This window comes from Lepidochelys olivacea (genome assembly GCF_965140295.1).
Source record: "Lepidochelys olivacea isolate rLepOli2 genome assembly, chromosome: 6".
NCBI lineage: Eukaryota > Metazoa > Chordata > Testudines > Cheloniidae > Lepidochelys > Lepidochelys olivacea.
In genome coordinates this window covers 100,355,461-100,379,816 of record NC_140416.1, presented here as the reverse complement: position 1 = coordinate 100,379,816, position 24,356 = coordinate 100,355,461, and the positions used below count along the sequence as shown (strand labels likewise).

Here is a 24,356-nt window from a genome sequence, read left to right as displayed (position 1 = left end):
CATGCAGTGAGATTTTCAAAAGCACCTAAGCAGGTTAGGTGCATAACTCCCATGAAGTCTGGCCCCTAGTCTCTGACTTCCTAGAGATGATCTCTCCAGGACATACTGACAAGGCACTTTGTGAGGCAACTTGCACGCTATAACTGTTATGAGTGTGGAATACTTTGGTCTCTAGGGCTTTCAACCTGTCCGCTTCCACCAGCACTAAATTCACTTAACACTGAATATTTGTCTTTTGCAAATTATACTTATAGCTAGAGATGGTCCTAGGTGATTGCATTGGCATCTGGTTCTAGATCTGGTTCAGGTTTAGGCTAGTGATTGAAGTTTGGTTGACACATGTTACGGTTCAGCTTTAGATTCAGTTGTGAGTTTGTCTAGGTGAACAATTAGTGCGCGACAAACTGGGGTATAAATCCACCTTGTACTAGCCTGTCACACACTAACTGCCTGTGTGGATCCTGCTGCAATGCACTGAAGGTTCCCTAGTATGCCTTGATCTACTTCTGTTTCAAAGCAGCGTAGATCAAAGCACACCAGGGGACCTTCTAGTGCGTGGCAGCAGGATCCACATGGACAGTTAGTGTACAGTAGGCTAGCACAGGGTAGGTTTATACCCCAGTTTCCCATGTATTACTTGTTCATATAGACAAGCCCTGGGTCAAAAACTTGTCAATTTTTTTACTTGGGTGAAAAAAACATCATTATTTACAGCATTATTGATCTTAGGAGTATGGTGGATGATAGAAAAAGCAGAGAATACAACTATATAATTTGAAAAAATCCCAGGTGAACAGTATTAAAAATATGGAGTGTGCCTTTAAAATAGCAAAGGATAGTGGGAATTCTTTTTCCATACAAAAAGCCCTCAGAATGTTCAGATTCAAATTCTTCTCTCACTTACAGGGGTGTGAATGCAGAATATCTCGTACTGGAATACACTCAGAATCACATCACTGAAGTTGGAGTAGATTTGGTGTGGATTTACACTGGTATAAACAGAGTGGAAACTTTTGTCTTCAGGCTTTTCTTTGGGTTCAGCCTAAAACTGGAAACACTGCTCACGAAAGCTCATGCTCAAATAAATTGGTATGCATCCGATGAAGTGAGCTGTAGCTCACGAAAGCTCATGCTCAAATAAATTGGTAGGATAGTGAGTTTGTGTGTGTGTTTTTTGGAGGGGGGTGAGGGGGTGAGAGAACCTGGATTTGTGCAGGAAATAGCCCAACTTGATTATCATGCACATTGTGTAGAGAGTTATCACTTTGGATGGGCTATTACCAGCAGGAGAGTGAGTTTGTGTGTGGGGGGGTGGAGGGTGAGAAAACCTGGATTTGTGCTGGAAATGGCCCAACTTGATGATCACTTTAGATAAGCTATTACCAGCAGGACAGTGGGGTGGGAGGAGGTATTGTTTCATGATCTCTGTGTGTATATAAAGTCTGCTGCAGTTTCCACGGTATGCATCCGATGAAGTGAGCTGTAGCTCACAAAAGCTCATGCTCAAATAAATTGGTTAGTCTCTAAGGTGCCACAAGTACTCCTTTTCTTTTTACTAGACTGAAGGTTGCTCTTTACTGCAAACAGGCAGTGATACAGATCAGTCTATGGAAAGTCTGGTACAGAGGCCTGAGAATGTCAACCAAAAATGGCATTTTAAATAAAACCTGAGCACCACCATGTATTTGGGTCTCATGTATTACAGAAAAAAACTATTTTACAAGTGTTTTAGAGTTTTAAAAAATGTTATTAGCATCAGACTTTGGTATCCTTCCACCTGTAAAGGCAGGTGCCTTAGTTACTGTGAGTCCAATTGTATAGAACACAGAAGAAGTTATAAAAACCTCTAAAGTTGACCCATAACAGCTTTTTCATACATAAAAATGCCATGAATTCAAAGTCCTTTATGTGAGGATCTTCCAGGGCTAGAAGTTGGGTCTCATTTGGAAGATGCGAAGTTTTCCCCTCCGTAGCGTAAGGCTCCCTTTCTATCCTTGCAGGGCTATAAGATATTAGACTTTAAAAATCATGACATTTTATGTATAGAACAGTGGTCAGGCCCAGGACTGAATGCGACTAATCCTCACCACAGCAGGAGGAAATTCCTTAGTTGGTGGGGAAAGAGGAAAGATTTCTCAGGCAGGTGGATTCAGAATAAAAGGCAGCAGCTTGAACTGTTCAGGAGTTTGGGATTGTCTACTGAACCCTAGGGAGATGGATTAGTGGGCAGGCAGCAGATGAGGCCATGAAAGGTACATGACAATACATTTATCATGTGGTTCTGCAATTGATCATGTGGCAAACATTTCCACATTTATGGGGTGTGTGTAATCCTATCTAACTGTCTATCTGTCTAAAAGCCTTGTTAGGTCATGTTGCCCATCACCTTCCCTGTTCAGGATTGTTTGGTACAGTAGATTTTGAAGTGTTTTGTCCAGTCCAGTTTACAATTAGTCAAGTGATAAGTTGCCCCCTCCATTACAGTTATCAGGATCTTACAGATGATTTTTTAAAATCTTTGGTAGCTGCTAAATCCATATTCTTAAAACTTCTTTTATCTTGAAAATGCAGCTTTTTATAAATTTTACTTTATTTTGGAGGTAAGAACATAGGGCCTGATTGTGCACCACTAAGGTCAATGGGAGTTCTCTTATCAATGGCAGAAGGTGCAGTCTTACACCATTTTGAGATTGAATAACTCTGACAGAGGGCATCTCAAGTATTAAACTGATTCTATACTGGAACACTCCTCTTTCTGCTTTGAGGTATATATTTCAGTGGCTTGGATCGAATGCCTCTCTTTTTATTAAAGCTAGCTAAGCGGAAGCTGTTTGTTCCCCTGTATGAATGACAGTCCATTTGTGCACATATTTCACTCTACTGATTAAGAAATTAAAACTCTTCAGTGAAGTTATTGATGAGTAATCCCTAGGTTATCTAACAAGGCCAGCAATGGAATGCCTCATTTCGACAATTCATGAGACACTTCTTAATTGGCACCAACCCCTGTGGAAAAAGAAAAGAAGCAACTGTTCTGTTCACAGGACCACCGCCCTCAGGAAAGCATTATTTTTTTAAAAAATGCTAAAGAGCATGTATTTAAAATAACTAGATAAGGGTAATTTTTAAGCAGCTATCGTAGAGCAGGGAAGCTCTAATAATAATATCAACTTAATATCTCCAATAACAATATATCCAATAACAATAATTTATGACAATTACAATTATTGCTGTCACTATTAACTTAGTATTTATACTAGTAAATATCACGTTATAATTAAATATAAATCCTGGCAAGTAATAATGAGCCATTAAACAGTGCAGTATTTTACCATCTCTGAAGTGCAGCTTTAAAATGAACTAGTGTTTCATCAATCCATGGGTTAGAAATGCTTTACACTGAATCTATTCCTTGGAAAACACTGCTATTAAGCAGGGCATTTACCAGGGAGTCAGTGGAGTAAATTCTATTGTACTGCCACTGGGGTTACATTGGACACCTTCCTTTCAGTCCAGAAGCAATATTTAATCTTATTTTATAGCCCATATTTAAGGAAATGACTTTATCAGTGGAGCAAAGCAAAGGTCAGACTCTTAGTTTATCTTGGCAGGCTTTGGACACTATACAATAGCTCAGCCTTTTAGGGCTTGATCCTGCAATGTGCTGATTCTCTTCAATTCCTATTGATTTCAGTGGGAGGTAAGGGTGACCAGCACCTCTAAGAAAGCTCTCAGATGCTTGAAGATGCTCTGGTTTTTAGATAAGAATGGTTGGTGGGAGTCCTGGGGGTATGCAGAGATAGAGCAGTCACTGCCTATATTCTTTCTTCGGCAACCCTGGGGCTATGCAGTACTCAGTTTCTCAACCTTAAAATGTTCATGAAGGTAGCTACTTTTAAATGGAGAATAAAGACTTTATATCGGGGCTTTTGGCCTGGTGCAATAGCTTGATATTTTAATATGATTCAATTGCTGTTTTAACTATACTGGGTTTTATGGACTTTGCATATGAAACCATTAGTAGACAGTGCCATGGAAATACAATGTAATACTATTAGGCTTAATTACATCTCTGGTTCACTGAACATTTCAGGTTTCACCTACATTTCACTGCAGCTGGTTTCTCATTTAGTTGTACTTCTCTTCTGTAGCTAAGGTATAGAAAAATTACTTTAGTTGGTACCTGAATGCACTTTAAAAAAGTATCTTGAATGTGCTATGCATTGGCGTTGTGAATTGGCCAGTTTTAGAGATACTTTTAAGATGACAAATGGAGGTCTTACTTTCAGCAAATATTGACCTATTATATTTTTAGAGGATAATGATAAATACTATTAAAAGGGATTATTTTATGTAGTTGCTGTAAACTAACAGAGATAGATGCTACACCGTTAACTGGCAATATTGTGAATTACAGACATATTTCCTGATATATTGTGTGTCAATTTTTGCTAAGCAATTTTAAGTAAATAGATTTCCAGGTTTTTCTTTCTAAAATTAACACTTTAAAATTGCCTGTGATTATCAATCTAATCCATCTGCTATTTTATACTAAGCCCATCATCACCCATAGTCTCTAAATGCCCCATAATATAAACAATTCCTTTGCTAGAGATGCACCCAAACCAAAATCCCAGATCCAAGTATTCCCAAATGTTAGAAAGTTATGAGCTTCTTAGTTCTTAGTTTAAAATTGGCTGAACCAAGTCCCAGATCTGAACACCGCTGAGCACCTGACTTTTGAGAAAAATTATATTTCAAACTTTGAAGCTTGGCTCATCTTTGGTAGTAGCTGGGGATTCTGTATGTTCCCAAAAGAAGTTGTTTAATATTTCAGAGGTAACATCTTAATCAGGTTAGTATCATTGAAATCCCTGAAATCCTTACATTCAGTAGTCCCAGTGACTTTGATGGAACAATACATGTGAATGTTACTCAACCTGAGTATGGGTTGCTGAATTGGGCCCTCAGTGTTCTTTATATTGAAAACTTTCCCAACAAAATACAGAGATGTCTGATTCAACAAGGCTAAACTCCCCTTAGGAGGGGTTAATTAATCATTCAGTGCGAAAAGTTCTGAACATCAGAGGATGGGTATAGGGGCTCACAATGTCATTTTTAGTTGTTTCCCTTTCAGCTTATGTCATCCCTCTTTTGAAAGGCTATTGACTTCTCTACAGTTCTGAGCCAGAGCCCAAAGACTGATAGGCTTTCTAAATAATTCACTGTGATTTATGATGACTCATATAAAGGAGAGGCAGTGTAGTACACTAGGAGTCAGGAGACTTGGGTCCTGTATTTGGTTCTGCCACTGCCTTGCTGTATGATCCTGGACAAGTTATTTAACCTCTCTGTGACTGCTTTCCCATCTGTAAAACAGGGATATTTATCCACTTTTGTTCTGAGACATATGGATGACAAGGACTAAAGATTGGTATTATAGGGCTCAATCCGGCGCTTTTGCCAAAAACAAGGAGTAGCTGGCACACAATGCACTGACTATTCAGACTAATATTTAGTATCAAAATGCAGGTCACATAGACATGTAGCAAGAAAGAGGATGTGGCATTTGGACTTCCTGGGGAAGGAGACCTTCAGCTTGTGGTTATGGTCAGTTCCTTCTACATACGATGCAGAGACAGCCAATCACCTGCTGGTAGTTTGTACAGGAACACTTTGTACAGACAATTGCAATAATGATGTGTAGTGTCAAGGCAACCGGAGGTCACATCTTCCCATAGCACCTGGCAGGGAGAGGAGCGTGCATCAGAGGGCATGGGGATTAGAAAACTGGAAGGGATGTCACTGTATTTATCTAAGATACTTATATAGCCCCAATTACCATAGTATTTGAGCACCTCATAATCTTTAATGTACATCGGGGGGCATCTGGTATTTATCCTTACAACAAGTCTGTGAGGTAGGAAAGTGCTATTCTCCCCATTTTATAGATAGGGAATTGAGGCATAGAGAGACTAAGGCCAACTTTTAAAGGTATTTAGACACCTAACAATGCAGATAGTGGGATTTTCAAAGGGATTTTGAAACCAATGGGAGTGAGGACCTCAGGTGCTTTTGAAAATTACACTAAGTGCCTAAGTGAATCTTTAGGCAACTAATAAACTTAAAAGCTGGCCCTACATGATTTGTCCAAGGTCATACAGGAGGTCTGTGGCAACACAGAGACCTGGGTTTTCAAAGTCCCAGGCTAGCGTGTAAACCACTTGAATACAGCAATGTGTTTTGGAGGTTGTTCATTACTGAGCAATGCCTGTTACTGCAATGCAGAGTCTGAAGTAAGTGTTCTGGGCTAGAGTAGCCATTGTGAACACCTGATTGCATGATACCGGGAGCAAGAGGCCTACTATCTTCACCCAGGCCTTTTGCTATCTGCACAGCAAAGCTCAGTTGCCCCTGAAGAGGGAATGCAGAGCTCCACTTCAGACCTTCCTGCTGTTTTGCTACAGTACATTGTACACAAAGCCCCAGCGTCCTGGTTATGCAATTGCTTTTGCATCATAATTGGGCACTGAATTGGGTCTGTAGTGTAGAGTGCTGATTTCTGGTACCGCTATACAGTGTAAGAAAAACAAAGACATCATTGAATTACAGCAAGTGATGCAGGTCTTTAAAAACTTCCAGAGGTCTAATCTCTAGTCTATGTATAGATGTAAATGGATATGTGGGGGGTAATACGGATACGTGCTGAAGTGGGAAAGATCTCTAGGAAAGCACCTTTTGTGTCAGCTTTCAGAGTAGCAGTGATCTCTAATTTGGAGATAGAGCTCTGTCTCTTCCATCCTTGTTCTTATTCTTTCATATTTGTTAAGTGCCACTGTGTCTAGTGCTGTGCAGAAGACAGAGACCCTTCCCCAAGGAGCTTACCTGCAGTCTAAAAATATGTCTCCACACAATTGATTTGTTTCCGTAAGCCTACTTCTAAAAAGCCACTTCCTGTCTTAAAATTGTTCCTGTCTATAATGAGTTGTGTGAGGTCTCAGTTCAATTCACAGTGAGCAGGCGGCATGCCGTGGAAACGACCAAAACAGCTGGCACTAATTTTTACCCTTGTTAGTCTCACCAGAGAGGCCAAGGACTAAAATAGCAGGGAGATTGAACTATCCTCTCACAGAGGTGATCCCCAGGCAGAGCTGGAGTGTACTGTCAGGACAACGTAGGAAACTTGAACTACAGCTACCCATGCAGTCCTGGTTCTGTGAACAGTGAGGATCAGCCTCCCAGGCTGTCAGTCTGGCACCTTTCACATGCATTAAATTTATCCTTTAAAAAATTGTGAGTGCACCTCCATGTATCGTTGTGTTTATTTTTAGATCCTGCCTAGGGGACTTGTGCTGACAAAAATAGAACTGGGAAAATATAGAAATGCAACTGTTTGCTGAACAGTGACTTCTGGTAACATGTTTAATACATTTTTAGGAAGCAAAGAGACAAAATTACAATAATGCTTAGTTAGAAGGTCTTGTGTCTTAATGGCTCTTTTTCAGTATGCTCTTCTCACTTCTGGGGCATGAACAATGCCCATAGTTTGATGGGATCACAGGATAATACCATCCATTGATTCTCAGTTGTGAAGAGGGGTATATGCATTTTCCTAGTATGTGACTTGCCATTTAAATGTGAGAATGTGTATGCGTGCAATGAAGTGGATGGCACTGTATGTGCTACCTCATGAACTACATCTCAGCTGCTTTACTGTTCTAAAGCACTGAGAATTACTGTCCCTGGGTCAGCAGTTTGTAACTGTTCTTCTGCATTAATACTGTTACCCAACTGTTGTGTTTACCTAATAGTTAAGTGCCAGAAAAGTCAGAAAAATAAGGAAAAAAGAGTTTATTAAGAGTAATAATACTTAACCGAGGCAGGTACATAGATCAATAGAAAACACTTACACAGTGGGGTGAACATCATTTATCCTCATTTTACAAATGAGGAAAATAATAACAATACCTACCTTGTCTATCGTACCTTTGATCAGTAGCTCTCAAAGCAGTCTACAGCAGAGATAAGTATCATTATCTCCATTTTACAGATGGGGAAACTGAGACACAGAGAGGCAGCACTGGAAATAGAACCCAGGTAACTTGAGTCCAGTACTCTATCCACTAGGCCATGCTGCCTAAGTAAAGAGAGATTAAAATTTGCATTTTCAAACTTGGGGGCTAAAGTTAAGGACAAAAAATAATCTGAACTGAAATAAAACTCTCCAGTAATTCTAAACCAGATTAAATAGTCACCATAATTGCCTAGCACCAGACCCACCCTGCACGAGGCAAGACAACACATTATTTCTTTCTGTCTGGTCTAGGCTTTTATACTGTGATCACTGTCATGGTATCAGAGTCCCTATTTGGATCAGAAACCTGGCATCTAAGCCCCAGGTCAGTAGAAGTTTTCTGCCTCCACTCCTGTAATGTAATTATGGATAAATACAATGTTTGCATCTCAATGACAAGGGGATGCAGCGAGGTTCAGAATATAGGACACTGGCTGTGAGTCAGAAGACATTGGATCTGTTTCCTTATTTTGCTTCTAACCTGCTGTATGACTTTGGGCAAGTCACTTCACCTCTCTGTGCCTCAGTTATCTCCTCTGTAAAATGGGGCTAATAATCCTTAACCTTCATTTGTAGAGGGCTTTCAGATCTACAGATGAAAAGCGCTATACAAGAGCTAACCATATATCACAGCATAATGAGGGTTTACTGAAATTTGTGGTTAAACCTGAACCCAAACAGCTTTGGGATTCGTCAACCTCTAGAATACAGTTTTTACTACTTTCCATGTCTGCACTCTCCACATTCCAGCTACTACATGCATCTGCCACTCTTCACCCAACACTTACAGTCCCACTTCTTCCAATCTTATGCTGAACCATTCACCCCCTTCCTTGCTGTTTGCAATACTTCTGCAGAACCACTCCTTTCAGACCCCGCTTGCAAGCTCCAAGCATGTTCCTCACCTGAACATACTTTTAGAAAGGAAAAATAAAAGAAAAAGAAAAAAGGGAAAATGGACCATGTAGAAAAACATCTACAGTTCAAAGTCTGGGGACAGGACTTTCTCAAGCATCATCCCATACATGTTTTCATTACAGCAGAAGATCCCACTGCTTAGTGATTGCAGTACACCCTTTAAAACAGTAGCAGCACTTGCAGGGTATAGAGGTCTCTACAGCACAGATAGGGTTGCCACCCATCAGGGTTTTACCCAGACAGTCTCGTTTTTGGCTTCTGTGTCCGGGTGCCATTTAGTGTTGCCAAGTGCCTGTTTTTTACCAGAAAGTCCAGTCTAAAAGGGAACCTGGCAACCCTAAATGGCACCCAGACCAAAAGTCTGGTTACCGCTGGGTGGGTGGAGGCACCGGGTCACTAACCCACGCTGGCCCCTGCTCATCCAGGGATGCCTCCTACCTGCAGGCAGGCTCCTAAAGGCAGTCCAGCAAGCAACAGGGAAGGGGGGAGAGGAGCGAGCGACATGGGTGGGATCTTGGGGGAAGAGGTGGAGAATGGGGCAGGGACTGGGGGAAGAGGCAGAGGAGTAGGAGAGCCTCAAGGGAAAAGGTGGAGCGGGGGCCTTACGGAAAGAGATGGGACAGGGGCAAGGCCCTTGGGGGAAGAGGCGGGGAAAGGGCAGGGCATTGGGCGTCCAGTTACCAGCAATTAGAAAAGTGGCAACTCTAAGCACAGTGTAACAAACAGAAGTATCTCCTGCAAATTTCCACCAGCTGTATTTAAACAAGCATTACCAGGACATTTCCTGGTCAAGAAATCAGGCTGTAAATCTCACCAGGGCAGACTTTCTGGTGAACTTGCCGCTACTTCCTGGCTATGGTTGGGTTGGATATATAGTATGAATAGTCTATCTCATGGGATTTCTGATTTGGCTTCAGTCCAAATCTACAGAAAGTTCAGAGGTGTGTGATAAAGTAAAGAAAGAAAAATGAACTTTTTTGAATCTCACAACAGTTTGGCTTTGGTTGGGTTCTAATTTTGGGACAAGTGTAGTTTGCTTCTTATTTTATCTGAACCTGTTTGTTGCTAAGCTCACCCAGTAGCATCCATACCCCAGAGATGAGCACAGCTGGCAGGATGTTGATGGCATGGTGATATTTCTGGTTTGCAGGATTCCTCTGGGCTGGCTGCTTCCCCAACTGCTACGTTCTTGATCATATAATCTTGGGGAGTGGGCTCAAGTGGAGCAGAGTTATGACACTATGATGTTGAGGATTCACAATTGCCGAAATCCTTGCCATGATGTTTGGACATGGTTCAGTGGATATGAACCTGTCTGGTGTGGACTTTTATTTTATTGTCTTTTATTCACCCTTACATCCAAACCTACTTTATATTCCTGTGCCAGGCGCATCAAATCAGTCCTTCATGTTAATAATGACAGACACTCAAGAATGGCTTTTTGTTTGAATTCTGTCTTTTGTCTGCACAACTTGCCCATCTCTCTGTATTGGGGATATTTTATCATTTGATTCAGGGGAGCAGATTCTCTTGCAGTCAAAGGTCTTTCAAAAATTTCATATTTTATTGAGCCCATTGCCCTTGAGGCATCCCTTAATATTATTGTAGTATTCAGAGCTGTCTTTTGCTATGATTCTGTTTCTTAGAGTGAGAACAGTAAGCTGAACACTAGGAACAGAAGAGATCTAATCCTGACTCTTGACACCCCATAGTCCTGACTTCCACTCACTCCCCTTTTGAACTCAGACTTGTCATTTAAATATCTCTTCCCTCAGTTTCCCCATATGCAAAATGGGGATTGATACTATCTGCCTCATACTGATATCATTAGGATTAATTAGCCAGTGTTTTCAAAATGGTTTGAAGAGAAATACTATGGGTTATTATTGCCATTTGCAAATTGTATACAAGGGCAGTCACCTGCCAGGCTGTGAAGAGGACTGGAATCTAACAAACCTGGCTGAGAACTTTGTGCCATTATCAGCATCACCTTTAGTATTCAGTCTGAGGTGATTCTGCATGTCTCTCTCAGCAGATCAAGTGTCGCCTGATGAATTCTAAGGGGGAAAGAACTGTGAAGCGAAGTTGATGAGGTGACATCCTGGACCTGCCAGAGAGACACTGAAGCACAACCATTAATATTTTATTACTCGTATCTTAAAAATGGATAATCTTATTTAAATGCTTATATCTGAAATATTTTTCTTCAACTTTTCAGCCCACATAAAAACACTTTTGGCAAGAAAAGAAAAATTAAAAAAGGAGAAAGAGAAAGTACCTCTCAAATATACTGTAGGTAGGACAAAACCTTACTAAATCCTCTGGAGTCATTCAGAATGACACAGAAGCTACAAAACTATTGACAGTAGTTGGATACACACACACACAATGGGGGGGGGGGAATGTTCCCCTCAATGAGCACACTTAACTCTAAGATTAATAGGCTTTTTATTTGTTTGTTGAAGGAACAATGGACTCCACTCTGTTTGTGTGTGTTTGGAGGAGGTTAGCCTTAAAACATATAGATATATATGTATATTTTGAAAAGTTTTAGCATTGTTTTCCATGGCCTGCTTTCGGTTTGGAAGTGAATGTTTACTTGAGCTTTGATTTAGCCCAGTATAATCCTTCTTTGAAAGGAATGTGAGATTTTATGAACTAAACAGTTTAGGCTCATGGGTTCCAAAGCAAAACATGGGTAATATTCCTGCTGTCACACATTATTTTAAAAAGTAACACTTGAAGATCTATAATTGCAACAAATTTCATTCCAGTGCACTTTGTGAAACATTTTTTTCCCCCATGTTGGCTGACTTTCTCTGTAACAGCAAATTTGGATACATACTACATGTTCTTATTACATTAACTTTCCAAACACATTTCTAAATGTTTCCATATAACAAAATACAATAAACAACTCAAGGACTCTTGAGCTAACATTGAGTCACAGAACATATTATAACATTGCCATTATTACAAGAGGTTAAATAAACCCAAATAAAAAACCTGAATCTGAACAGCCCAGAACTTCGAGGAAGTTCAGGTTTAGATCCAGAGCTGAACTTTGCACCTTGGAACCAGTTCTGCAAATGTTTATACACCACAGATGGAAATATGAAATAGTCTGGGTCTGATCCTCAGCTGATATAAGTCAGTATGGCTTAATGGAGCTATGCCAGTTTACACCAGCTGAGGATCAGGCCTTTTATTCTTAGACACTCGGGGCCTAACTCTCATTTATACCTAGGCTAATTTACCGAGGCCTACTTAAGGCTATTTTATACTGCTCGAGTGGTACGCAGCAATCTAAGGCCTCGTCGACACTAGGAATTTACATCAGTATAACTACTTCTCTCAGGGGAGCGAGAGACATAGCTATACCAATCTAACCGCAATGTAGACAGTGCTAGCTACCACCTCTCAGGGAGGTAGATTATCAACACCAACAGGAGAACCCCTCCTTTTGGCATAGGGAGTGTCTACAGGGAAACGCTACTGCAGCACAGCTGCACTGGAGCAGCAGCCAGAGATGACTGGTACCTGCTGATAGTGGTGGGGCACGATTTAAAGGTTTGCCCCTCCAACAGCTTGAGTCACACACCCCAGGAATGCCGTTCCCCTTACCCTCAGTAGCCCATCCCTGCAGCTCCCAGCTGTTTGCTGCTGCCTCTCCCCACCACCACAGCATGCAGCTTGCCAGTTCCAGGAGCTGCCACATAGGGAGGGAGCCCAGCCGGCAAACCCTGGCAGAAATCTGGGGAGCCACATGACCCTGCATGCCCGCCCCATGTGTTGCCCCTGGAAACAGTGCCTCTGTATCACTTTATACCATAAGTATAAATGAGAATCGGACTTGGTCCTGAATTCAGCTTTTTTAACAGCAGAATTTGAATTGTAAACACTTACCCAGGGGAGTTCTCCTTCTCTTTTGTGCTTTCTTATATCAACAAATTACATTTATAGGACCTAGATCCCAAAGCCCACTTAAATCAATGGGAGTCTTTCCATTGCACTCCATGGTTCAGGCTCTTACAATTTAATCCTGATCTCACCCCAGTTTTATTAAATATAACACCACCAGGGCAAGTTCGGTATTCATTCACATCAGCATACATCAAAGTAATCCCATTCACATATACGGAATTACAGCAGATGTGCAGTGTAGCTAAAAACAAACAAACTGGGAGCAGAAATTTGGAAAGTGTGTCAGGAAACCATAGGATAAACGCTAAGGCTGACATTTGCTGCTCTGGTTTCTGATTTCATGAGACCAGTTTTGTGTATGCAACTTTCATACCTCTGCCAACAGGACAGCTGGGTAGACAAATGAACAATTTGTATGCAGATATGTGGGATTTGCACACATGCAAAATGGTGTGCACACATTTGGTTGGTGCAGTCTGCTGCATGTATACAAATGGGACCACCCAATCACCATGCAGCTGGTTAAGAGTGCAACCCTATAAAATGATCAGCAATTAAACAGGTATAAACATTAGCAAATGTTGTTCCTTTAAACTAGTTTTAAATGCCAGCATGGCTTGAACATTTTGAAAGGTAATAGGAAGTGCAAATTAACAGAAAAGTGCAACAAAGAGCAATTTAACAGAGAAGTATGGCATCCACTGTCATGAGATTATAATCCGGTCAGATTAAATAACCAATTGACCATAGTTTTACTGAGTACATAAGAGTGTATGATGAGAAGGCATCATTTATATATGCTGGCCTATGTCTATTCAAGGATCTGAAAGTCAGTGGAAGTTCTTCCAGCCTGTTCAAGACTAAACTTTATAGGAAGCCAGTGTAAGGAGTTTAGAGAGAAACTGATTCACTGAGCCAGCCTGGCACACCTATAAAGATATGAATTGTGACATTCTAGATAAACAGAATCCTTGAGCTAATATGATCAGAAGATACACAAAGTAAAAAAATGACAGTAATTCAGACTTGAGAAGATACGGACACTCACTAGGATTCTAAATTGTTCTTACTGAGCAGCAGTGTCAGCCTGCCAATATTTTGTAAATTATGTAGAGAGCTGCATTAGTGATGGAACCACAATGCATATCCATTAGTATATCTGAGGTCAAGATGATACAGAGTTTAAGGCTTTGACCATGTACAGTATGGGCTAAACTCATCATTGTATTTCAAGGGACGGGTATTGTTGTTGGTGTCTATGTATTTATACACGTTATTTTGCACTCATATGGCTCATTTTGTCCGAATCGAAGTTGTGCTTTATAAATAACCCTCACAATTAGAGAGAAGTCTAAACTAGAACCCTGGACCCTTTGTCCCTGACCTCTTAAACTTCCCCAAACATCAGATCTGAATGTTGTGGCTCTGTCATATCTTTAGTTCGAACACCCCTGTGGAATACAAGAGGGGGGTATGATGAGCCAGAGCTAAATCTAAGGACACAAACTCCCTTCCCCTCCCCAAATTTTAGGTTGGGAAAGGGCGTTCTGAATTCAAACCAGGATTCCACTTTCGCAGTTGTTCCGTTTCACTATCATGAGATGAACCAACTCCCTTCCCCCCCCCCCACTCAGAACAGTCCCGAATTTCAGTGTTCAAAATCCACCTTTCTGTACATCACTTCTCCTAACATCCCTGTGATTTGACTCAGGCTCATAGATTCTGACACGTCAGGATCTGTCAGTCATATTTAAAACTCCCTCAATTATCGCATTCATCAGTTATCTGACCTTCAATCCATCACATTCAGACAATCCCTGTTGTAAGGTACTGTTTATCCCCACTTCACAGACAGGGATACCAAGGAACAGACAGATTATGTGAATTGACCAAGGCTATTTGGCAATACGGCAGAAAAACCAACAAGGGATTTCAAACCCCTGCTCTGTATTGGCAACGGGGAAATCATAGAATCATAGAATATCATAGAATATCAGAGTTGGAAGGGACCTCAGGAGGTCATCTAGTCCAACCCCCTGCTCAAAGCAGGACCAATCCCCAACTAAATCATCCCACATCAGGTCCTTTCAGTTCCAACCTGCCTAAGAAAATGTTCCAGTTCCTTAGAGGCAAATGAAAGTGCCTTTTAAACAAAATATACACAGTATAATTCAAAGCATATTAATTGAAAGCATATGACCAAACCTGGCCATCCTTACTCAGGCAATAGAAGTTCTGCAGGCATAAAGACTGTCTGATTCAGCCCATAGTGAATGTACACTGCTAAAAATATGCAAATGTTCCTTGGAGATGACTATTCTAGCACTCTTGACTTTTCTGTAAGAGCAAAATAAAAGCAAGACTAAAACAACAATCAGTTCTGATTTACACTGAAAGCATTCTTCCTCTTTAAGGCATGGAGTCATTTTTGTTGTAAAGAGGTAAAAGAGGCTACATTCATCCTTTATACATCATGTCAGTGCACACCTGCCAGTTGTTTGGGTCTGATCCTGTAAAAAGATCCATATGCTCACACCTGTAGTCCTGAGAGCATCTCATGGGACTCTGTGTGGGCATGATGTTTGGGTATGTGGATCTGTTTTCAGGATCAGACCCATCTTTTGTTTTATTGGGATAGGTGTGTCCTCAGAACATGAGCAATAGAACGGACAGGCAGAGAATAAGCAGTGTTCTGATTCTGTGACTGCCTCCATTAGTCTTGTATATGAGTAGACTGATGACAGTTGTGCAGTCCTGGAATGGAGCACAGCTTCAAAGTCATGTACTCCTCTGCATCGCAGGGAACATAGTATTCCTTCCCTCCTTAAAGTTTGATTACATTACATTCACATTTAGTGCACATTCCCACACTCAAACATAATTAGCTTATAGTCAGTGTTGTAACAGTGAATACAGTATAACCCTCATGCAAAACAAATAACAGGAGCATTAGAGTTACAAAATCTAAGCATTATAAAGCATAGTAATGACCAGTCAGGGTAATTTTTATAAATATTCCATTAGCCTCACAACTACCTACATTCCATTAGGGACAGTATTGGCATGTAACAATTTACCTCATACACTATGACTTTAACTCTGACCCAGAAGACACGTCTACAAACTGTTCCAACGCTGTGGTGGGACTTTCTGCTCCTAGCTGTTTAGGAAGAATTTGAGGTCATAAATCAACTCTGAGGTTTGTTAAGTAAAAATTGAAACTTCATGGTGATTCTGTGGAAATTTCCTTTCCAAAGACAACCTGCAACGTCTAATAATCACAGAAGAGTTTGAGACTGACCATTCATACTAACATTTTGTAGCTGGGTTATTCTTCCATGGTGTGTTAATTTTTGGTGGCAGCCAAATGAATACAAATACTCACTGGCTGGGAGTATAAAATTAGAACGGGAGCTGAGGCTTGGAACGTTTCCTTGCAGTGATCTACAAAAGGAGTTGCAAGGATAATTTGGTCAAGCAAAGAACTTGTGTGTGCTTTTTCTGACAGTGAACTATTTTGCACAGTTCCTTTGATCTAATTGTACTTATTTTTATAAGCTTGTTTTCATAAGGCCCGATCCAGTTACACCAATGTAAATCTGAGGTAATACCACTGAGTCAGTGTGTTTACTTTGGATTTATGCTGCTGTAACTGAGAACAGAATTTGGCCATGAAGAATAAACCTAATAATACTTTGTATTTCATAGATTCATAGATTTTAAAGCCATAAGGGATCTTTGTTATCATCTAGTGAAGAGGTTGGCAAACTATGGCCCAAGGGCCACATCCGGCCCTCCAGACGTTTTAATCTGGCTCTCAAGCTCCCACCAGGAAGCAGGGTCTGGGGTTGGCCCCGCTCCAGCTGGGGAGTTGGGTCGGGGTCTTGCCCCACTCCGCGTGGCTCCTGGAAGCAGCAGCACATCGCCTCCTCCAGCTCCTATGCATAGGGGCGGCCAGGGGGCTCTACACGCTGCCCCCACCCCAAGCGCCGCCCTCCACAGCTCCCATTGGCTGGGAACCACAGGGGTGGTGCCTACGGACAGGGCAGTGCGCAGACCCGCCTGGCCGCACCTCCATGTAGGAGCTGGAGTTGGGGCACATGCCACTGTTTCTGGGAGCTGCTTAAGATAAGTGCCACCTGGAGCCTGACCCCCTCCCATGCCCCAACCCCCTGCCCCAGCCCTGATCCCCCCCCCCGAACCCTTTGGTCCCAGCCCAGAGCACCCTCCTGCACTCCCAAACCCTCATCCCCAGGCCCACCCCGGAGGCTGCCCCCCCAGCTGGAGCCCTCCCACCCCCCCCAAACCCCAATTTCATGAGCATTCATGGCCCACCATACAATTTCCATACCCAGATGTGGCTCTCGGGCCAAAAAGTTTGCCCACCCTTGAGCTAGTGTGACCACAGGCCACAGGACTTCATTGAATTAATTCCTGCTTCAAGTCCTATAGCTATGGTTGAACTAAAGCATATATTTTAGAAAAACACCCAATCTTGGTTTAAAAATTTCCAGTGATGGAGAAGCCATGGCAAGTTGTTCCAAAGGTTAACTACCCCCACTGTTAAACATTTCTGTCTTATTTCTAGTCTGAGTTCATCTAGCTTCACCTTCCACCCACTGGATTTTATTATACCTTTATCTGATAAATTGGACACGTCCTCTTAAAAATGTCTTGTTCCAATGTAGGTACTTATAGACTGTGATCAAATTGCTCCTTAATCTTCTCTTTGCTAAGCTAAACAGATGGAATTCCTTGAATCTCTCCCTATAAGGCATGTTTTCTATTCCTTTAATAATTCTCAAGACTCTTCTCTGAACCCTCTCTAAGTTTTCAATATCTTTCTTGAATTGTGGTCACGCAACTGGACATAGTATTCCAGTAGCCATTACATCCGTGCCAGATACAGAGGTAATATAACCTCCCTACTCCTACTCGATATTCCTGTTTATCCATCTAGGGATCATGTTAACCCTTTTAGCCACAGCTTTGCACTGGGATCTCATGTTCAGATGATTATCCATCATGACCCCCAAGTCAAGAGTCATAGAATCGTAGAATCATAGAATATCAGGGTTGGAAGGGACCTCAGGAGCTCATTTAGTCCAACCCCCTGCTCAAAGCAGGACCAATCCCCACTAAATCATCCCAGCCAGGGCTTTGTCAAGCCTGACCTTAAAAACTTCTAAGGAAAGAGATTCCACCACCTCCCTAGGTAACGCATTCCAGTGTTTCACCACCCTCCTAGTGAAAAAGGTTTTCCTAATATCCAACCTAAACCTCCCCCACTGCAACTTGAGACCATTACTCCTTGTTCTGTCATCTGCTACCACTGAGAACAGTCTAGATCCATCCTCTTTGGAACCCCCTTTCAGGTAGTTGAAAGCAGCTATCAAATCCCCCCTCATTCTTCTCTTCCACAGACTAAACAGTCCCAGTTCCCTCAGCCTCTCCTCATAAGTCATGTGTTCCAGTCCCCTAATCATTTTTGTTGCCCTCCGCTGGACGTTTTCCAATTTTTCCACATCCTTCTTGTAGTCACTGCTTCCCAAGGTAGAGCCCACCATCCTGTAGGTATGACTTATATTCTTTGTTCCTAGATGTGTGACTTTACAATTGACTATATTGAAACACAACTTGTTTGCCTGTACCCCTGGGTGAACCACGGGCACGGGGAGGCTAGGCCCCGGCCCAGCCCGCCACTTCCACCTGAGGCCCCTCCCCTCCCTCTTCCCTCCCCCGCCGAAGCCCAGAGGTCCCCCTCCCCCCAAACCTGGGCTGCCTGAGCGCCTCCAGCCACACAGCCCTGAGCGGGCAGTGCACACCCCTCCCCCACCCCCCGCAGCCCCATAGTGCCAGGTGCGTAGCATGCAGCACCCCTCCCCACCCCAGAGTGCTGGGTGGGCACTTTCCAACTGATGATTTGTGGTTTGAATGACTAAGGCAGTTGTCATTCACAGCTGATGATCCAACCCACAGATGATGGGTCTGGTTCCTCTTTCACACCAGTGTGACTCCAATGACTAATTCACACTGTTGGGACTATGAGGAGAATCAGGTCCAATGTGCAGAATGATTGAATACAACTTGGGAGAGTAGCACAAGTTTCTTGACTTATTTTGCATTGGTGAATGGCAAGACCTACCGCAATGTGTGTTTTAGCTAATTCTGGATAATAGGACTGAGCCACTTTATATAATTGAAAGTGATTCCCTGTCCACTTAAGAATCAAGGATACTGCGGAGATTTTGAGTGTAATATTAATTAGAGATGAGCCTGAGCCACAAAGTCCAGATGCAGATTCAGTTCCAAACTTTCAGGTCTTTGGACCTGAGCTTTTGGGACCAACAAAGTTAGGATCCTGATTCTGATTTAATGTAAAATGATATGAGAGGAGAATCAGGCCCATAAATTCCCCTGTAGTTAATGGGGTCCATCAGCGTGAGACCAATATGGGTACGTCTACACAACGAGTGTCAAGCCATGGCAGCAAGTCACAGAGTCCAGGCGGCCCAACTTGGGCTCATGGGGGCTCAAGCTGCTGCACTAAAGATAGCTGTGTAGGTGCTGCAACTCAGGCTGGAGCTCACCCCTCTCCCTCCGTTTCAGTGCCTGAGCTCCAGCCAGAGCCTCAACATCTTTGCAGCTATTGTTAGCGTGGTAGCAGAAGCCCAAGTCTGTTGACCCGGGCTCCGAGACTCACTGCTGCGGGCTGCAGCTCACTGTGTAGACGTGCCCTATGGGATCCTACTCAGGCACCTTTCTCACAGTTTTAGGGTATTTGGCTCCAAGTTTTTGTTCAGACTACCTCTAATATTTGGCCAGATTCAGCTCCCAGTTAGAGCGGTGTAAATGTGAAGAGACTGTACTGAGTCCCACGGAGTCTTTTCACATATGCACCAGTGTGAGAACAGCATCTGGCTCACTGATTCTTTTAATGACAAAATAAAACATATGTGAGTTCAAATAATAGCCATTGCTTATTTTTATGATTAATTTGAAAGTGCTGGTAGGAATTAGGTAGCAATAATTTGAAGTAATCATATACCTTACTGGGTTCTAAACTAACTGTAACAGCTCAGAAAAAAGACCTTTGCTCAATGAAGACCTTTCCTCAAACAAAAACCTCAAACACATAAGGAATGAGATGCAGAATAATAGTGAAAACAGTACAGTGTAATTACATGAATCAATAAGCATGTTCTCATCTGGAATGCTGCGTTCAGTTCTGTTCGCCCCATCTCAAAAAGGATATAGCACAAACAGCAAAGGCCATTCAGAAATGAACAATGAGAATGATTAGAGACATGGAAAATAACTCTGTCATGAAGAGACACTGTAAAGATTGGGACTGCTTACCTTAGGAAGGAGACAAATAAGAGGGCGCCATGATAAAGAGATACAAAATAATGAATGTTCTCTCTCATTTTTTACATCCATGTGCAGAATGAATTTTGTTATGAGCACCAATATGCAGGTGATGTGGGGTGGGGGTGGGGCCAAGGGGTTGGGAGTGTGGGATGGGGCTCAGGGCTAGGCAGTGGGTTGAGGTGAGGGGGGTGAGGGCTCTGGCTGGGGGTGCAGGTTCTGGGGTGGGGCCAGGAATGAGGGGTTGGGGTGCGGGAGGAGGTGTGGGCTCTGGGGTGGGGCTGGGGATGAGAGGTTTGGGGTGCAGGCTGCCCCAGGGCTGCAGCAGGGAGAGAAGACTCCTGCCAGCCGTGTCTCACAGCAGCAGCCCAGGGCCGGGGGAGAGATGCCTCTCTCAGGCCGCCGCAGCTCCAGGGCTAGAACTGGGGCTGAGGGAGAGGCGCCTCTCCTCATCTGCACAACCTTTGATCGCCTGGAGGAAACTTAGGTGAGAAGGTAGATCAGGAATTTCTATTCAGCATTCCTCATAATAAGAGAAGGGAATGAGACATTCAATGAAATTGAAAGGTGGCAAATTCAAAACTGATTAAATACTTTTTCACACAACAACGTGCAGTTAGCCTGTGACAGCCTGAGGAATGATGAGTAGGACACTAGTCTTGGACCCTGGAGACCTGGATTCAATTTCCTGCTCCACCAGAGACTTTGTGTGATCTTGGGCAAGTTACTTGGGGATCAGAGTACTGCTCTACCTTACAAGGTTGTAGTGAGGATAAATACATTAAAGATTGTGAGGTGCTTAGATGCTACAGTAACAGGAGTCATATAAATACCTAATCTAGACAGACAATACCATTGTGGCCAAGAGCTTAGCAGAAAAAGATTGGTCATTTCTAAAGAGAAACAGAATTGTAATAGTAAGGATTAAAAAAATAAAATCCAAAGAATTTTGGAAGGGATATAAACTCTCATGCCTCAGGGCATAAATTGACCTCTAACTAATAGAGACTAGGAAGAAGCTTTCTTTTGTGGATGTCCTGCAGGGTTTCTTGCATGTTGCTCTGAATCATCTGGGGCTGGCCACTGTCATAGAAAGGGAATCTGACTAGATGAACCAGCGGTCTTCTCCATTATGGCAATTCCTATGGTTCTTATCATTGATAAATATATGAAGATGATGATTCACAGTGTTGGCAGTAATATTCACTATCTCATCTCATCTTCTGTATTTTTCTATATTAATAATACTAGAGTGGAACCACCAAGATGTGTGTGTTGGATGGGCACTTGGCTAAGCCTTGTTACCACATTTTCATATTGCTGGATCCCCTCTCCATATTATTTGTTACTCTCACTCATCATGTCACGTCTAAAAACCAAATCCTGCCCCACTTTTTCATGTTGTGTAGCATTTACTGAGTTTTATGGGGCTACTCACGTCAGCAAGCACTGCACAGTGGTGGCAGAATGGGGCCCTTAGATTGTAAGCTCCTTCAGGCTGAGACCTTGCAATGTCTCCTTTGAAATGCCCAGTCCACTTTGGGGTGCAATAAAATAATAAATAATATTAAAATAGTTTTAAAATATTTTAAGCTTACTTCCACCCCATCTCATGACACAACAACTCCCATGTTCACTGCTTAGTGAGAACTAGTTCCATAGAATTTATGGTAATAAAATAGAAATTCAACTGCTGAGGACATAAATTGAAAGATGCATGATATAGTAGACTCAGTGCTGGGCTGGGAGCTGGGAACCCTGGGCTCTTCAAGTTACTTAAACTGAGGAGAAAAATCTGAGTTTTCTCTTCTGTTAAACAGAGATGATATTCACTTATCTCACAGTTAATGTTTGTGAAGTATTTCATCAGCTGATGCCACTGAGGAAGTGCTACCCTTACCACAGACAACAGATCTCCATTAATTTTATGCATTAATATTAATGGAGATCTGTTGTCTGTGGTAAGGGTAGCACTTCCTCAGTGGCACCAGTTGATGAACTGACCAGTAGAGTTACCAGCCTGACTTTATTATTTTGATTTCTTTGATTTACCATTTCTTTGATTTCCAGGCTGACTTTATCATTTTGATTTCTCTGTTACACATAGTGGCTTTCTTATGAATCTCTCTGCAGCCCTCTTAGGATGAATGTGCCTAGCTGTCCTACAGATCATGTCATTACAAAAGAATCTGATCACAACAGTTTTGAGGGAAGAGTTTGAGTCACATTTGTAAAATGTCAGTGGCTGATATAATATTAGGCTCAGAGAGTGAAATGCACCAGATCAAATCAGCACGTTCAAAAGACATTAAGAAGTGTCTGGTGCTACGTTTTGTTATTTAACTGAATGTTAAATGTTTTGTTATTTAACCTAGATGTTCCCATTGACTGATGCACTGCTAATATTTATTTATGGACAAATGAATTATAATCTTGGTCAGGTCACAAGTGCAAGGAGTTCACTGGTCTCTTCCTAGTCCCAGCTGTGTTGGCACAGGTGATGTCATAGATACATAGCTTCCAAAGCCAGAAAGGACAACTGTGAACATCTTGTCTGACCTCCTGTCTAGCACAAGCCATAAAACTTCCCCAAAATAATTTCTAGAGCAGATCGTTTAGAAAAATATCCAATCCTAATTTCATAATTTGCTGCCCTATAGATAGTTTGAAGGATTACACTTTTATCAGTAGATGTCAGTAAAAACAGATTTCAACATATCACCAACCGTCGGAAAAATATTTCCATTGATAATGGTTGAAATTTTCAGATTGGAAAAATAAGAAAAAGGCTATTTGGGAATTTAGAGTTTGTTTTAAGGATATTTACTTGGATATTTTGACATGTGATGTTGACAATTTCTGTTTTAATGACCACAATGTTTTGATTTTTTGAATCTCAACATCTACTATAATTAAACAGTTATTGTCTAACATGCCCATAATTTCCCGTGAACAATTTAAATTGATAAAAATCAGAAACAATGATTAAAACCCACAATTTTGTGCCATTGTGAAAATTTACATTGATAAAAATTGAAAAAAAATGCTTAAAAATAAACACTGATGTCTGACAAAATTATTTTTTAAAAAAAAATCAAATTCTGCCAAGCCCATCTATAGACCTTCAGCATGTTGCTATCCTCTCCAGCCACAAGGGAAATGAATGTACCGCAGAGCTTTATCTCTGAGTTACATGTCTCCCATGATTACTCCTGGTGCAGTTTACTCCTTGCTGTGGGCAGTGCCTGCGAGCACAATCTAGCCCTTGGAAATCAATACACTTTTCTTCTTTTAATTTACATTTTCATAAGCACTACATCAATTAATGGATATTAATTAAATGTATTAAAAAAGTGACCGTACAGTAGAAAAAAAATTGAGTAAAGTCCCCCAAAAGCTATTAGTAACTAATACAATTCCTGCGTTCTTTTAAACGAATTCACCACCCTCCATCCAAGGTTAATATGGTAGCAGCTCCATCCCTGGTTGTAGGTATTGTTACTTCTCCCAGACAAACCTTTCCTAATTTTGTTTAAAAGCCTGAACTTATCAGCATGATGTTTCTCTATAAAACTAAAACTGATCCTGCCATAGATGGGCAATCACCAAGAGAAAAGACATTGCTCTCTGGCAGCAGAGCTGTGCCTTTCCCCTTGTATCTGAATGCTATGTGGTGGATGATGGAGCAACACAAAGAACTGTGGCCAGCACTTGATGACTTGCTGCACCGTGTGGTTCTCAAGCAATATTCATCCAGTACACAGCAAGTAGAGTTTACTGCTCAGAAAACTGGTCCCAGATGTGAAATAACCTCTATGTACATGTCTCAGGTCCTGGTGCAGTTATATATTCAGGGTGAATGAAGCCTATCTGATTACAAACTACTTATCGGGGGAACTCATGTATGTTTTTCACATTATCTTTTACAGCTCCCAAGTCTACCTTTTGCCCCACTGAAGAAACCTGGTGGCCAGGCCTGGTTATAATCATTGCAGTATGCTGCACCACACTAGTGTTCCTCTTTGTAGTTGTCATCATTTGCTACAAAGCCATAAAAAGGTAAGACTGTGAG

At 41.8% G+C, this 24,356-nt stretch overlaps 1 protein-coding gene across 1 annotated transcript in view; it reads left to right on the top strand.

The window, feature by feature from the left end:
- Positions 1–24,356, top strand: part of PRIMA1 (proline rich membrane anchor 1) — a 77,177-nt gene that overhangs the window by 27,185 nt on the left and 25,636 nt on the right. Inside the window, exon 4 of the mRNA XM_084632780.1 lies at positions 24,214–24,343. Coding sequence (XP_084488906.1) covers positions 24,214–24,343 — 130 coding nt within the window. The remainder of the gene's footprint in view (positions 1–24,213; positions 24,344–24,356) is intronic.